Raw genomic sequence first — 14,850 nt, 5'->3', positions numbered from 1 at the left:
CTGAGGTAGGTCGGAGGAAGTGGCATTTTTACAAAACCCTCCGATGCAAGGGGTCTCCATAGCCTGGGAGGTGAAGGGGTCACAGGTGTAGCTGACCTTGAATCACAAGTCTGTTCGCCTTACAGCAGAGAGCAAGTGCCAATCTGGCATTTGTTGTTGCTTTAATAGCCTCATAGCACTGGGTGATCCCCTCCCTTGGAACAAGGAAGAAGCCACTGGCAACAGAATCCGTCTAGAGTTAAGTAACCTGGTTTTTATTGCGCCCCTGTCTTTCACACTCCTTTAGGGGAACTGAAATTCTCTGACAGTATTGACACCAAGTTTCCTTTAAAATAGATTTATTTCAATTTCTAAAAGGGAAAAGGAAGAGGAAAAGGTCAAAACAGAGAACCCAAGGATATATTTGAAGGCAGGAAGACAGTAAACATTACAGATTTTTCTTAGCCTCACTGCACCTGGGGACATGTGTACGTGCAATATTGCTTAATATCACAGTAGTGACCTACAAATAAAAAAAATACTTAATGTATTTAGAAATGTGTTGCCCTTGCATGTGACTTGCGCGATATATGGAAAATGTGACTGGACAATGAATCATAATTCATGAACAGATGGTTTGGACGAAGAACATGTAGAAACATTGGTTCACAGGAAAATAGACAAATGGCCATTAAGCACGTGAAACAATGTTTGATGCCAGCAGTCACCAGGGAAATCCAGGTCAGAACCACAATGAGATCCCACATCACAGCCATTAAAATGGCGGTTATCACATATAGGAAAAAGGTGTGGGTGAGGATTTGGACATATTGGAACCCTCGTGCATTGCCGGCGGGAATGCGAATTGCTGTGGAAAACAGTATGGCAGTCCCGCCCCCGCCCCCCGAAAAAATTCAACGTGGAGTTACCACGTAATCCAGTAACTCTACTTCTAGGCATATACTCAAAAGAATTGAACAGGATTCAAACATATTTGTAACCAGTCATTACAACAGCATTATTCGCAATAGCCCCCCAAAAAATGGAAACAGGGGCACCTGGCAGGCTCAGTCAGTGGAACGTGTGACTCTTGATCTTGGGGTTGTGAGTTTGAGCCCCACATTGGCCATAGAAGTTTCTTAAACAAATGGAAGAAACCAAATGTCCATTGATGGATGAGTGGGTAAGCAAAACTGTGGTGTATACACACAGCCTTAAGTTACTCAACCTTAAAAAGGAAAGACATTCTGACATTTGCTATGAGCCTTGGAAACATGATGCTAAATGAAATAAGCAAGACCCAAAAAGACAAATATTGTAGGATTCCACTCATACGAGGCACCTAGAGTCGTCAAATTCAGACTCTTTCCGAGAATGGAGGGGACCAGAGGTTGGCGGTGGGGAGAATGGTAGTGTTTGTTTTGTTTTTTTGTTTAATTTTTTCAAAAAACTTTTTTGAGAGAGACAGAGCATGAGTGAGAGAGGGACAGAGAGAGAGAGAGAGACAGGTAGAAGCAGGCTCCAGGCTCTGAGCCATTAGCACAGAGCCCGATGCAGGGCTCGAACTCACAGTCTTAGATCATGACCCAAGCCCAGGTCAGGTGGTCATCTGACTGAGCCACCCAGGTGCCCCTGTTGTGGTCATTGTTATTGTTTTAATAAATACAGTTTCAGTTTGGAATGACGAAAAAGTTCTGGAGACAGATGGTGATGATGCTTGCTTGCCAAAGTCAATGTATCTGATCATATCTACTATGAATGTGTTGTCAGAACCGCACACTTGAAAATGGTCAAAATAGTAAATTTTATGTTATCTGTATTTTACCACAATTTTTTTAAAAAGGGAAAAAAAAGAATGGATGGTTTATAAAATCCAAATATTTTGCCCGGAAACAATCTTTCCTAGAGCCGTATGCTCTCCTCTCTCTGAGGATGTAAATTAGAAGTTTGAGTTGGAAACTTTCTTCTGCTCCCTGCATTGTCTGTTCCTTCAATCTTGAGTATTTTGGTCCTTGTCTTTTATATGCTTTTTTTTATTATTAATTTTTTAAAATTTACATCCAAGTTAGCCTATAGTGCAACAGTGATTTCAAGAGTAGATTCCCTAATGCCCTTTATATGCTTTTTAAAAAATGTTTTTATTTATTTATTTATTTATTTTTGAGAACGAGAGAGAGAGAGTGATAGTGGGGGAGGGGCAGAGAGAGAGAGAGAGAGTCCCGAGCAGGTTCCCCACTGTCAGTGCAGAGCCCCATACCAGGCTCGAACCCACAAACCGTGAGATCATGACCTGAACCGAAATCAAGAGTTGGATGCTCAACCGACTGAGCCACCCAGGTGTCCCTGGTCCTTGTCTTTTAGATAAAAGACTTCCTTGAAGGTCTGGTGACCCCTGGGCACCCATTCATCCGTAACAGTGAGTCAACAAAAGTCAACCAGAAACCGCCTGACTAGGGCTGGTCAACTGGTAGGCTTTGTTTAGCAGAGCTGTTCCATTGAAGGACCTGTTGACGCTTGAGCTGGCCGGTTCTTCTAGAGAGAAGTTCTCCAGTCTTGACTGGAGGGTAGGGTTTGGGGGTCCAGTATATTAACCTGCCAACATGCTTGGATCCAGCCAAGGAGAGGGGCTGGGGCCCCCACTGCTCAGTGTGGAAACTTTCACCCCACTCTCCAATTTTAAGTTTCGTGTCCCACCCTCAGCTCTAGCCGGTGTCACCCCAAGTCCAGATTTCCCCTAGATCCATCTCTCCTGAAAAGAAACCTCCCATTGTCTGTTAGGTTGGGGAAGGCCTCCCACTGGCTGTGTGAGGTGGAGGAGGGTATCTGGGGGGAGGAGGAAGGGTCCCAGTTGTGTCTAATACAAATGTCTGTCCCATCAACCTGTTTTCAGCATCACCTACATGCCATCTCAGAGCACCCGTCTCCCAGGTGACCTTAAGGGATTTTGAGGCGGGAATTCTCAAACTCCATATTCGTGTTCTTGACCTCGTCTGTTTATTATGCCTTAACCGGGGCATTTTAGTGGGGTTTCAGGAGGGTGGCGTAAAGGCACGTGGAATTCTATGCCCAGTCACACTTCAACCCCACACTTCAATGGCTCCCGCCCAAATTCGGCCACCAGAACAGCTCTTGGCAAGGGTCTCAGACACGACGGTGGGATTCGGTCACGTGCCCGCCAGGCTTTGGTCACCTAGAGCTGGGCTGATGGCCTTAATCGCACTCATCAGCCGGTAACACAGACTCACAAGTGTCCTTGACAGACCCGGTAATTAACCATTTCTGTCTTCCTCCAATGCAGCTCTTAGCTTTGGCCAATGTCTTGACTTTCATGACATGCCCACTCTGGGTCCTCTGTGTACCTCGGTGACTGATCATCCCTGGGTCAGCCTCTGCTGCATGACCTTCCAGATGTCAGAGAACTAACAGGTATGGCTTGTTCCCTTTGTTGCCTCTTCTCCAGTTACAGCCCCTGCCTGCTGAGCAGGTGCACCTGTGTGCTGACCGATGCTCAGGTACAGAGTCCAGCCCTGAGCTCTATGCTCCACTGTGCCCCACTTGGATGTCTAATGGGCATCTCAGCCAGCACTGCAGCCTGGAACTCCCAAATCTGTTATCCATCCCTGAGCCCAAATCCATACCCCCCCACCCCCATCTCCCTGTCTCCTTCACTGCATTCCTGCCTGCCTCATTTCCTTTTATTTTCTCCTATACGTGATTTTTAAATGATTTTTTAATGTTTATTTTTGAGAGAGAGAGCGAGAGAGAGCCTGAGACTGTGAGGTAGGGAGGGGCAGGGAGAGAGGGAGACACAGAATCGGAAGCAGGCTCCAGGCTCCGAGCCGTCAGCACAGAGCCCGAGGTGGGGCTGGAACCCACAAACAGTGAGATCATGACCTGAGGAGAACATTGGACACTTAACAGACCGAGTCACCCGGGCACTCCTCTCATATTAGATTTTTTTTAACTTCCAAGAGGGCAAAGACTGAGTCTTGTCCAGGCAGTATTCACATCACCTGAGGTAGTAGTACCGGGCACAGGGCTGGTTCTTAAATGAATGCAATAAAATAATGACAGGAGTCCAAGAAAGTGGGGGGCTGGGTGGGCCCGCAGAGCCTCAGGTCAGGGCTAAGAAGGCAAAGCAACAAAGAGGGGTGCAAATGTATCTCTGACCCTCAGTGGATACCGACTCTCTCTGGCTCTGTCCAGTTACCCAAACCTCAGGACACCCAGTCCTTTCTCACCCAGCACTACGGAGTGCCCCCCTTCCCCGCGCCCCTCCGCAGCCCCCCTTTACCTCTCCCCTCCAGCCTCCCAGCCAGGACCCTTTCTGCCCAGAGCAGGGTCATGCATTTGGGGTGGCTCTGTGGGCACTTGTAATGGGTGCTATCGATGGATAGAGGCTTGGCGGACATGACCTTGGCCTGGGGGGGTGGGGCGGGGCGTGTCCCTGGAGGAGCCGCCAGGATTTAAGGTCTCACCGGCCGCAGGAGACAACCAGACTTGGGTCGGCACCATGGCTGAGTACAGGGTGACAGTGTCCACGGGGGAGGCCATCGGGGCTGGCACGTGGAACAGAATAGCCGTCAGCATCGTGGGGACCCGGGGGGAGACCCCCCCACTGCCCCTGGACCACTTCGGCAAGGAGTTCAGCAAGGGCGCTGTGAGTGCCTGGCGGCGCAGGGGCGACGGCGGAGCGGGGAGCGGGGACCGGCCTGCCACTTACTAAGTGTCTCCCCTCCAGGTGGAGGACTTCCAGGTGGAGTCCCCCCAGGACGTGGGCCAGGTGCTGCTGCTGCAATTGCACAAGGACGCCCTGCTGCCCAGGGCGGTGGGGCCGCTGGCCCGAGACGCCTGGTTCTGCAACTGGATCCAGCTCACGCCGCCCCGGGGCGCCCCTCTCCGCTTCCCTTGCTACCAGTGGATGGAGGGCCCCTCGAGGCTGGCGCTGCGCGAGGGGGCGGCTGGGCCTGCGCTGGGAAGGGTGTGGCGGGCGGGGCTAGGGGAGGGGTGGGGGAGTGAGAATGAGAGTGCCGTAGGGAAAGGCAAAGGGAGCTGACAGAGGTGACCACTGGGGAGGTGAGGGGTGTGCAGTGCAGTGTGGGAGCCGGTGACCTGATCGAGGGTGGCTGATTGGAGGGCAGAGAGGCTGGGGCGGGTCTCTGCCCTCCTCACCCATTCCTGTGCCCTCACAGCCAAGGTCTCCTGGGGAGACGATCACTCCCTCCTCCAACAGCAACGCAAGGAAGAGCTCCAGGCCAAGCAGGACTCCTACAGGTGAGGAAGGGGCTACCCCAGGTGGGAGTGGGGCGGAGGCGGCGGGGCAACCTGGTGATGCTACTGGCCGAAGTCCCTACCAGGACTCTCCTCCGATGACGACATCAGCAGCCTGTGGGAGCTTGTTAGAAGTGCAGATTCTCGAACCCTCAGACACTGAATCAGATATGAGGGTGGGGCCCAGCAATACTGCTTTTACAAGAACCTTCCAGAAGACTCTGGCGCCCAGCTGGAAATGCCTCACCCTGGTGGGAGTCTCCCTCGCGCTGGGGCTTTTTCTTACATCCTCCTTTCTTGAAACCTGGGCAGAACCAGAAATACACGATCCCATGGCCCGGGAAGCTCAGCTTCCGGGATTGGTGAAGTGAGATCCCTTTCTCTGCTCTGGGCTCAGCTGGGAGATCTGGGGTCCCAGAAGCCACCTGGCAGCAGGTACAGGTTGCAGGGGACCTGGGGCTGCGGGTGAGGCTCCCTGAGGCAGAAGGCCAGGGACTGTGCTCAGGGGCAGGTCTTCAAAAGGTGGTGGTTTGGCCAACTCAGCCCCCACTGGGGGCTGCTGTCCGTGGTGCTGGCTGCAGGCTTTGATCACATCTCTGGGGAAACGCTTGGTTTCTGGTGATTCTGCCCATGTTTCGAATTTTATCTCCAGCAAAACCACTGCCCCAAGTCTGCGGTCCCTGTCCGTGGAGTGGCTTTTCTTCTCCTCTGCCAAAACACAGACCCAGGGCTTCTGAGACCTAGCAGCCGTGACCCCTTGGGCATCACTTAACCTTCTTGAGCCCTATTTTTTTCTGCAAAAGAAGTTAAGAATAGCAATCTGATGTGCGTTATTCGCAAGAATAAATGAGAAAATGGTTAAGAACACACCGAGTCGGGACACCTGGGTGGCTCAGTCAGTTGAATGTCAGACCCTTGATTTCGGCTCAGGTCATGAGCTTGCCGTTCTTCGTGAGTTCAAGCCCCAAATCGGGCTCTGCGCTGACCTTGCAAAGCCTGCTTGGGATTCTCTCTCTCTCTCTCTCTCTCTGCCTGTCTTCTTCATGTGCTTTCTCTCTTTCGCTCCCTCTCTCTCTCAAAATAAATAAACTTAAAAAAGTTCTTTCCCCCCCCCCAAAAAAAGAAGAAGAAGAACCCACCTAGCCAGCTGCCAAGCCCTGCACAAATGTGTGCCGTTACTGTTGTCTCTCGGCCACTTTGTGCAGCAACCGTCTAGACCCTCAGTATTGAAAGCGTGGCTTCAGGTGACTGTCAGCATCATCTGGGAACTTGTTAGAGATCCAGGCTCTTGGCCCCACCCCCTGCAGACCTCCTCAATCAGAATCTGCATTTCACCAAGATCTCTGGGTGGCGCTAGGGGGTCTGTACAGGACAGTTGAGAGACCAGGCATCCGTCACCACCTGGTAGCTGTGAGCTTTAATGGCAACTCGCTCTTCGAAGTTGAAAGTTCAAACCCAAAGGCAATGATTGATTGAGAGGAGGAAGACTGGCTGGAGGTCCTCCACTCTGCTGGGATGAGATCTTAGCATTTCACCCAAGGGTCTTCAGGCTGTGTTGTGCTAGCTTGATCGAGAGGCCTGTGGCCAGGGCAGAGTAAGTTTCTGGGCTCCCCGAAGCTCTGGAAGCCACAGTGCCTCTCCATGGGATGCCCTCCTGAACTCTGTCCTCACGACAGCCTCCCCTTAGATGCCTCTGTCTCCTAAGTCAGAGGACAAAACCAAGCTAGCAAGCCGACAGGAAGGAAGGGGGTGTGTCAACAGGACCTGGAAGTGACTCCATTTTGAATCTGATGTCTTTTTTTTTTTAATTTTAATTTTAACGTTTATTCATTTTTGAGAGACAGAGAGAAACTGAGCACAAGCAGGGGAGGGGCAAAGAGAGGCAGACAGAGAACCCGAAGCAGGCTGCAGGCTCTGAGGCATCAGCACAGAGCCCGATGCGGGGCTCAAAGTCACAAACCACGAGATCATGGCCAGAGCTGAAGTCTGACGCTGAACCGACTGAGCCACCCACACGGCCCGTGATGTCTCTTTTTTAACAGCCCCAATCCCTACTTCCTCGGGAAGGACTTTGCTTGGTCTACCTCTGGTTAAGTGTCCAGCCCTGCACCAGTCAGCCATGGCCAGAGGAGAAGTCTCACTGTGGGAACACAGCAGTTGCCCCTCAGGCCTTATGGGTGACAGGCAAGGGCAGGACTGAGAAACACCCTTGCTTGTAGAAGGGTGCTAGCTGTGACCAGGGCCTCCGAGGGCCTACCTCTCCCTTGGCCCTAGTCAGTGGGTTCCCTGAGGTTTCTTATTGACCCCTTTCCTGCTCTCCCCTTCAGCTGGAAGACTTACCGCCCAGGCTGGCCTCACTGCCTGAATGAGAAGACCGTGAGAGACCTGGATCTCAACATCAAATACTCTATAGCCAAGAATGCCAACTTCTACCTGAAAGCTGGCTCTGGGTAAGGATGCCCACCTTCTCCCCACCCTGGGCCTCAGATGCCCCAGGACCCCTGCCTTCTGTATTCCCCCACCATCAAGGATACATGGGTCACACAGCCCTACCCGGGGCGCAGCCTCTGCCCCACCCGTTCCCACAGGACAATGCCTATCTCAGCCAGCGGGCGGGGAGGGGGGCAGGGAAGCACTACTTTGGCTACCCTAGAGGCTGCTTCAAGATTCCAGGAAGGATAAAGCCAGCTGACAGGGATGTGGGGGGGTCTCCCAAAGCTTCTTGCCCCCCACCCACCCTTGACATCCCCCGACAGGTTTACAGAGATGATATTCAAAGGGCTGCTAGACCGCAAGGGGCTCTGGAAGAGTCTGGATGAGATGAAAAGGATGTTCAACTTCCGGAAGACCCCAGCCAGTGGTAAGGAACATGGACTGGAGCTCCTGACTTCTTCCCTGAGAAGGGAAGTGGTGGGCCGGAGCCTCAGCAAACCGAGCACCGACTCGCCATGTGACGCTGGGTAGTCCCCTGTCCCTTGCTAGACCGTACCTTCTCCACAGATACAAAAGAGGGTGTAGATGGGGGCATCCCTAACCTTCTAACACCTCTTAATCCAACAGTGTTGGACAGATTTCCATCAGACACTGGGTTAGGGGATGGGGACACTCTCTGTATCCCCACAGGGCTCTCATTTGAGCGGGCGAGCGGACACGAGGCTCAAAATCACAACAATGAGCTTCACTTGTGAAACCATTCATTGACTCCAGCGAGAGGACATAAAAGGGGGACCTCCCTCGTCTGGGGGTGTCCTGTAAACTCTCCCAAGGAGGGGACTTTTATGCGGAGGCCTCAAAGTCGAGTAGGTGTGAACAGTACCAAGAACAGTGTTTGAGGGGGGCGCCTGGGAGGCTCAGTCGGTTAAGCATCCAACTTCGGCTCAGGTCCTGATTTCATGGTTTGTGGGTTCGAGCCCCATGTCAGGCTCTGTGCTGTCAGCTCAGAGCCTGCTTGGGATTCTCTCTCTCTCTCTCTCTCTCTCTCAAATAAATAAATATTTAAAAAATGAAAAAGAGGGGCGCCTAGGTGGCTTAGACAGTTAAGCGTCTGACTTTCGCTTAGGTCATGATCTCGCAGTTCATGGGTTCGAGCCCCGCGCCGGGCTCTGTGCTGACTGCCAGCTCAGAGCCTGGAGCCTGTTTCAGTCTGTGACTCCCTCTCTCTCTGACCCTCCCCTGCTCACGCTGTCTCTCTCTTTCTCTCTCTCCTAGAAATAAATAAAAACATTTAAAAAAAATAAAAAAATAAATAAAAAATGGAAAAGAAATGGTCAGCAGAAGATGGTGGCCTCTGGGGCACCTGGGTGGCTCAGTCAGTTAGGCATCCGATTTTGGCTCAGGTCATGATCTCATGTTCTTGGGTTCGAGCCCCGCGTCAGGCTCTGTGCTGTCGCTTCGGATTCCGTGTCTCCCTGTCTCTCTGCCTCTCTTCCTCTCATGCTCTGTCCCAAAAATAAATAAAACATTTTTTAAAAATTAAAAAAAAAGAAGATGGTGGCCTCTGCAAGGCAGTGACAGCAGAGATGGAGTACACAAGGTGGGGGCAGAGCTACCCAGGAGGGCACGTCAGTGCGACCTGGTGGAAGAGGAGCAGGGAGAGAGTGCACGAGAGAGACCCCCGGCTCTGCCACAGCAGCCAGCTGGACAAAGGTGCTGGTCCCCAGATGCCAGACGATGGGAGAGGCTGGGGCCGAGCAGGAACCCGCGGTGGTTCCCAGCCTGCTGAGTCCTGACCTTGGGATATCTGGTAGACGGTGGGACAGGTGTGCCGGAAACTGAGATTTACTGCTTGGCCAACAGGGCTGAGAGGTTGCCCTGAAAAAGGTATAAAGAAGCAAAGGGAACCCTGGATGGCCCTGGGACAGCTCCACCCTGAAGGTGACCTTGACCGAGTCCCCACTTCTCCACCCCCACAGAGTACGTTTATGAGCACTGGGAAGAAGACACCTTCTTCGCCTCCCAGTTCCTGAATGGCCTCAACCCTGTCCTGATCCGCCGCTGCCACTCCCTCCCAGAGAACTTCCCTGTCACCAATGACATGGTGGCCCCGGTGCTGGGCCCCGGAACCAGTCTGCAGGCTGAGCTGGCGGTGAGGGGCCCGAGGCCAGGCTCTGCGTGCCACCCCCTCTGCTGGAGGCTCAGAGTCCCTAAGGGCTGCGTGCCCAGAGCACCCTCTCCGTGGCCCACTCCTCTCCCCTCCCCACCCTCTCCCTGACCCACCCCTGCATCCTTCAGAGAGCCAGCTGGCAGCCCCTGCTCCCCTTCTCTCTCCCGCAGAGGGGTTCCTTGTTCTTGGTGGATCACGGCATCCTCTCTGGCGTCAGCACCAATGTCATCAACGGGAAGCCTCAGTTCTCTGCCGCCCCGATGACGCTGCTATACCAGCGCCCCGGGGGAGGGCCTTTGCTGCCCCTCGCCATCCAGGTGGGCAGGGGGCAGAGGGAAGGAAGGGGTTAGACTGAGTGGTTGGCAGACACCCCTGGCCACCTCTCACTACACCGGCTTCTCCTGCAGCTCAGCCAGACCCCAGGACCCAGCAGCCCCATCTTCCTGCCCAGTGACAACAAGTGGGACTGGCTGCTGGCCAAGACGTGGGTGCGCAATGCTGAGTTCTCCGTCAACGAGGCCCTAACGCACCTGCTGGAAGCGCACCTGCTGCCTGAGGTTTTCACCATGGCCACGCTGCGCCAGCTGCCTCAGTGCCACCCACTCTTCAAGGTCAGTGGCTCTGCAAGGTGGTCCGGACTGTGCCCTAAGCCCACGGGTCCCTGTACCTCGGAGTTCTCCTCCGCCTGTCCCCACGCGGCTCTGTCCTTCCAGACTGGGGGTGCAGAGCCCAGCCCCTGAGCGCCTGCTTTCCCATGGCCGCGAGCCTGGGTGACGTGCATGGGGACAGGGGTGGGGGAGGAGACCGCGTGTGAGAGCCAGCCGTGCCTCCGAGAGCGTCCCTCTCCTTAGAGGAGAGCAGCTCACAGCCAGCGGCCATCCAGAAGCCCAGCTCTTAGGAGAGACCTGTGGCTGGCAGACGCCAAAGTGTGAACTTGGCTTTGAGAGACCAACAGGTTTCCTGCAGATGGCGGCAGGGGTGAGGGAGCCTTGGGAGGGGAACCTTGTCTCTGAAGTGGGCTCCGTAGGTCCCCTGGGCTCTGCTAAGCCTTCAGGTGGTCCAGATTCCTTTACTCCAGGGACCCAAGGCCTGTCTTCTCTGAAGGCCAGGAATATTCCCCCATGGCTTTTTGGATTCTCTGATTCTTGCTCAGTCTCCTGGGTCCCAGACACAGGCCCTTCTCTATCTTCAGTCCCTGCTGATTCTTTTGGATCATCTGTAGCTCCCGGAGCCGGGTTTCCATGGCGCACTACCTGCCCAGGGCCGAGGAAATCACAGAACGCCAGAGCTGGGGGGCTCGCAGTGCTTATTCAGATCAGCCCCTTCATTTGCCCAATGACCTGAAGCCCAGAGACAGCAAGGTGCCAGGCCCAGATCACAGCATAAGACGCTGGTCCTCGTTCTGGAGCCTTGACCCCTGTCCCAGGCCACCCCTCTGGTTCCCGTCATCTCTTTCCAGGGGGAGGTCTGGGGCCAGCGAGAGCCGGGCCTCCCCCAATTCTGTCTTCTCCAAACCCTTCCAGCTGCTGATCCCACATACTCGGTACACCCTTCACATCAACACTCTTGGGCGCGAGCTGCTCATCGCCCCGGGCCAGGTGGTAGAAAGGGTAAGAAGTTGCTGGGGGGGGGGGGGAGGTGCGAGACAGGGGGAGCCCTATCTCTCCCACTGCTCCTACCGCATGCTTCTGGGACGAGAGCTCTGGCACCCACAAGTCTTACCTCCCAGTCCACAGGCATCGGCATTGAAGGCTTCTCTGACCTGATACAGAGGCGCATGGAAACGCTGAGCTATACCTCCCTGTGTCTGCCCGCGGACATCCGGGCCCGAGGAGTGGAAGGCATCCCGGGCTACTACTACCGGGATGATGGGCTGCAGGTCTGGGGTGCGATGGAGAGGTGAGGGCGCTGTCTCCAGAGAGCTGGGAGTGCCCAGGGAGGCTCCCCACAGGGAGGAGGGCTGGACATCAATGATGTTGAATGGGAGCCACTCCTCGGAGAGGGCTCAGGTCAAAAGTGGGGACTGAACCCAGTGCATCTTGCAGCTTTGTCTCTGAAATAATCAGTATCTACTACCCGAGTGATGCATCCGTGCGTGATGACAGTGAACTCCAGGCCTGGGTGTGGGAGATCTTCTCTGAAGGCTTCCTGGGCCGAGAGAGCTCAGGTACGGGGACCTCAGCCTTTGGGCCCCACCCTCAAGCCCCTCCGGCGTGGCCCTGAGGACCCTGGTAGCCTCACGCCCAGCCCGCCTCTTCCCACAGGGGTGCCCTCCTCTCTGGACACCCGGAAATCCCTGGTGCAATATGTCACCATGGTGATCTTCAATTGCTCAGCCAAGCACTACGCTATTAGCGCAGGGCAGGTGAGATGGGGCAGTGCCGGGGTGGCCGGATGGAGGGGGCCAGGCTCCTGGGACTCACTTTGCCTTCTCGGCCTGCAGTTTGACTCCTGTGTCTGGATGCCCAACCTGCCTCCCACCATGCAGCTGCCCCCACCCACCTCCAAAGGCCAGACAGAGCCAGAGGGGTTTATAGCTGCCCTCCCACCGGTCAACGCCACCTGTGACATTGTCTTCACCCTCTGGTTGCTGAGCCAGGAGCCTGGAGACCGAGTGAGTGTGGGGCCGGGAGCCAGGGGATGCGAGGGGGTGTTTCCCCTCCCCTTGCCATCAAGGATCGGAGTCCCTTCATCCCCACTGAGCCTTCCTGCGGGGAGGGGGGGGCCCATGAGCATGGGACATCTCACGAGGAGGGTCAGATGATCAAATGCGTTGATGCGGAGTTACCCTAAGCCGCAAGGCGATCGTGCTACGGTGGGGGTGCGGCACCCCCTTTAAAACTCCGATTGGCCCTTTGGCTCAGTCCCCAAGGGCTGCCTGTGGGGATCCCCACTGTTTAGAGGGAGGCATTTGGATGAAGCTCTGTGGGAGGCTGCGCTCAGGACCCCAAGGTGGAGGGCCAAGGCGGGTCACAGCCGCTGAGCGGTCCCTTCACCCGACCTTGCGTTTGCCTCCAGAGGCCCCTGGGCACCTACCCGGATGAGCACTTCACCGAGGAGGCCCCCCGACGGAGCATCGCCGCCTTCCAGAGCCGCCTGGCCCAGATCTCGAAGGATATCCGGAAACGCAACATGGAGCTGGCCCTGCCCTACACTTACCTGGACCCTCCGCTCATCGAAAACAGCGTCTCCATCTAAATCCTCTAAAGAACAGGGCCCTGCATGACGTCCCTATGACCCCACTGATCTAAGCCACCCAGACAAAAGGACCCCCCCCAGAAAGCCAGGCCCCCATATGCCTCTCCTGGGATGGCCAAACCACATGTAACTCACTCCCTACACACACAAAAAAAGNAACAGGAAGGCACCACCATGCCTTTTGAACGCTCCAAGCCTCAAAGTGCCCACAGCCCCCTGAATGGGTTTTAGGGCTTTATTTTGCTTTGCATTTTTGTATGATATTATTACATGGAGGGGGGGGACATTATCTTGGCCTTGACCCCACCAACCACAGCTGAGTGGACATAACGGTCACTTGACGCAGGGCAGCCTCCTATAGACCGCCCAGCAGTGCGAGGAGGGGCAGGTCGAGGAACTGCCCGAGGGGTTCATAGTGACCCCTGGCTCCAGCTTTAGAATGAACCACCCACTAAAAAGGGGTCCCCGGAAACCAGACCAACAGAGGAGGACAAGCCTCTGGGGACATGCAGGCACCGCCCATGTTCACTTTCTCAAAACCCTGCCTCCACGTCGGACAAAGAGCTTGCACCTTATAAAGCAGGTTCCACTTGCAGAGAATCAGAAATGATGCTGCCATGAGCCACGCTTGCCTTCGGGGCTCAGTGCTCAGTGACGGAATTCCGACGTGCCCTACGCATTCTGAGATTCTGGTTTTCTTTCTCCTTGTTCCAAATCGATGAGCATCCACAAAGGCCAACGTGTGTCCCTTTGAATTGACCGAATGATTTCCACCTCTGTCTCCTATTGTATCAGTGCTTTGGTGTTTCAGGTTCACTTGTTTTTAAAATCTGCGGGGGCAAAATGCAATATATACTCGAGTCACCGCACAAGCCCAACTACTGAAACAGAGAGGTGCTTCAGGAAGTCCAGCACGCAGCTCCTGAACGGTTGCCCCCTCTGCTGGGATTGTGCAGCACAAAGAGTCGGGGACATATAGCCGTTAAACCTTTTGATTTCAAGCAACAGAAAACCATTCCCGATAATCAATTATAAAATAAAGTCTATGGAAAAGAAACTGAGCGTCTCGAGAATTAAATAGAATCCTCAGGAAGGACCGGAAACCCAGGGGGCTCTGGCATAAGAATCAATGGACACTGTCCTCAGAATGACCAAGGTCCTACCCCTTTCTGCCCTTGAATTATTTGCCTCAGTAGTCAAATTCCATGAGGAAGGGAACGTCTGACTTAACTTGCGGTGGCAGAAACTAATAGATGCTGTGGCAGAAAGAGTTTGTGGTCACTAAATATATCGGGTTGGGCAATATGACCAATTCTGGCCAGTGGGCTATGGAGGAAGTAATGTATGTTACTTCCTAGATGAGGCTGTTGAGAGCTGGTGTGCCTCCCCCATCCTTCCCTCGCCCTTGAGGCTACCATGAAGCATGTTCCGAAGACATGAGCTCCAGCCTCCCCTTTATCACTAGACCATAAGCTCATGAGGACGGGGTTCACAAGTGCCCCCCACAGTGTCTGGCACACCGCAGGTGCTCAGTAAGTAGGTGTTGAATGGAGGAGCTAGTATACAAATGAGTCCTAAAACCCTTCTGTGCCCCCTTTTCATTTACCTGTGTGTCTCCCCAACCAGACCATGAGTATCTTGATGGCGGGACCTGGGTCTCATTCAGTTTACATGCCTGGTGCCCAGCACTGTGCTGACATGTGAGAGATAGCCAACAAATATTTGCTTGATGTTGGATAAAAGTAAGAATGATTGTATGGATGGATCGATGGATGGATGCGTGGATAGTAGATGGATGG

The 14,850-nt window shown here is 54.1% G+C and overlaps 1 protein-coding gene across 3 annotated transcripts; it reads left to right on the top strand.

Moving 5' to 3' along the window:
- The first annotated feature begins 4,492 nt into the window (after positions 1–4,492).
- ALOX15B (arachidonate 15-lipoxygenase type B) lies at positions 4,493–13,051 on the top strand. Of its 3 annotated transcripts, XM_077746681.1 has the most exons (14): positions 4,493–4,639; positions 4,721–4,935; positions 5,167–5,253; positions 7,578–7,700; positions 8,007–8,110; positions 9,663–9,835; positions 10,024–10,170; positions 10,261–10,464; positions 11,377–11,463; positions 11,583–11,752; positions 11,899–12,020; positions 12,118–12,218; positions 12,297–12,467; positions 12,872–13,051. In XM_077746681.1, the coding sequence occupies exons 1-14, from the start codon at positions 4,493–4,495 to the stop codon at positions 13,049–13,051; spliced, it is 2,031 nt and encodes a 676-aa protein (XP_077602807.1). The 3 variants fall into 3 exon arrangements, with proteins under 3 accessions (XP_077602807.1, XP_077602808.1, XP_077602809.1); XM_077746682.1 differs by lacking the exon at positions 11,377–11,463; XM_077746683.1 differs by lacking the exons at positions 11,377–11,463; positions 11,899–12,020 and having other exon boundaries at positions 11,583–11,739.
- The last annotated feature ends 1,799 nt before the right edge of the window (positions 13,052–14,850 follow it).

The sequence above is a fragment of the Crocuta crocuta genome, unplaced genomic scaffold (assembly GCF_008692635.1).
Source record: "Crocuta crocuta isolate KB4526 unplaced genomic scaffold, BGI_CrCroc_1.0 scaffold139, whole genome shotgun sequence".
In the NCBI taxonomy this organism is placed as follows: domain Eukaryota; kingdom Metazoa; phylum Chordata; class Mammalia; order Carnivora; family Hyaenidae; genus Crocuta; species Crocuta crocuta.
The sequence above is the reverse complement of the archived record's forward strand: the minus strand, read 5'-3'. Positions and strand labels throughout refer to the sequence as shown.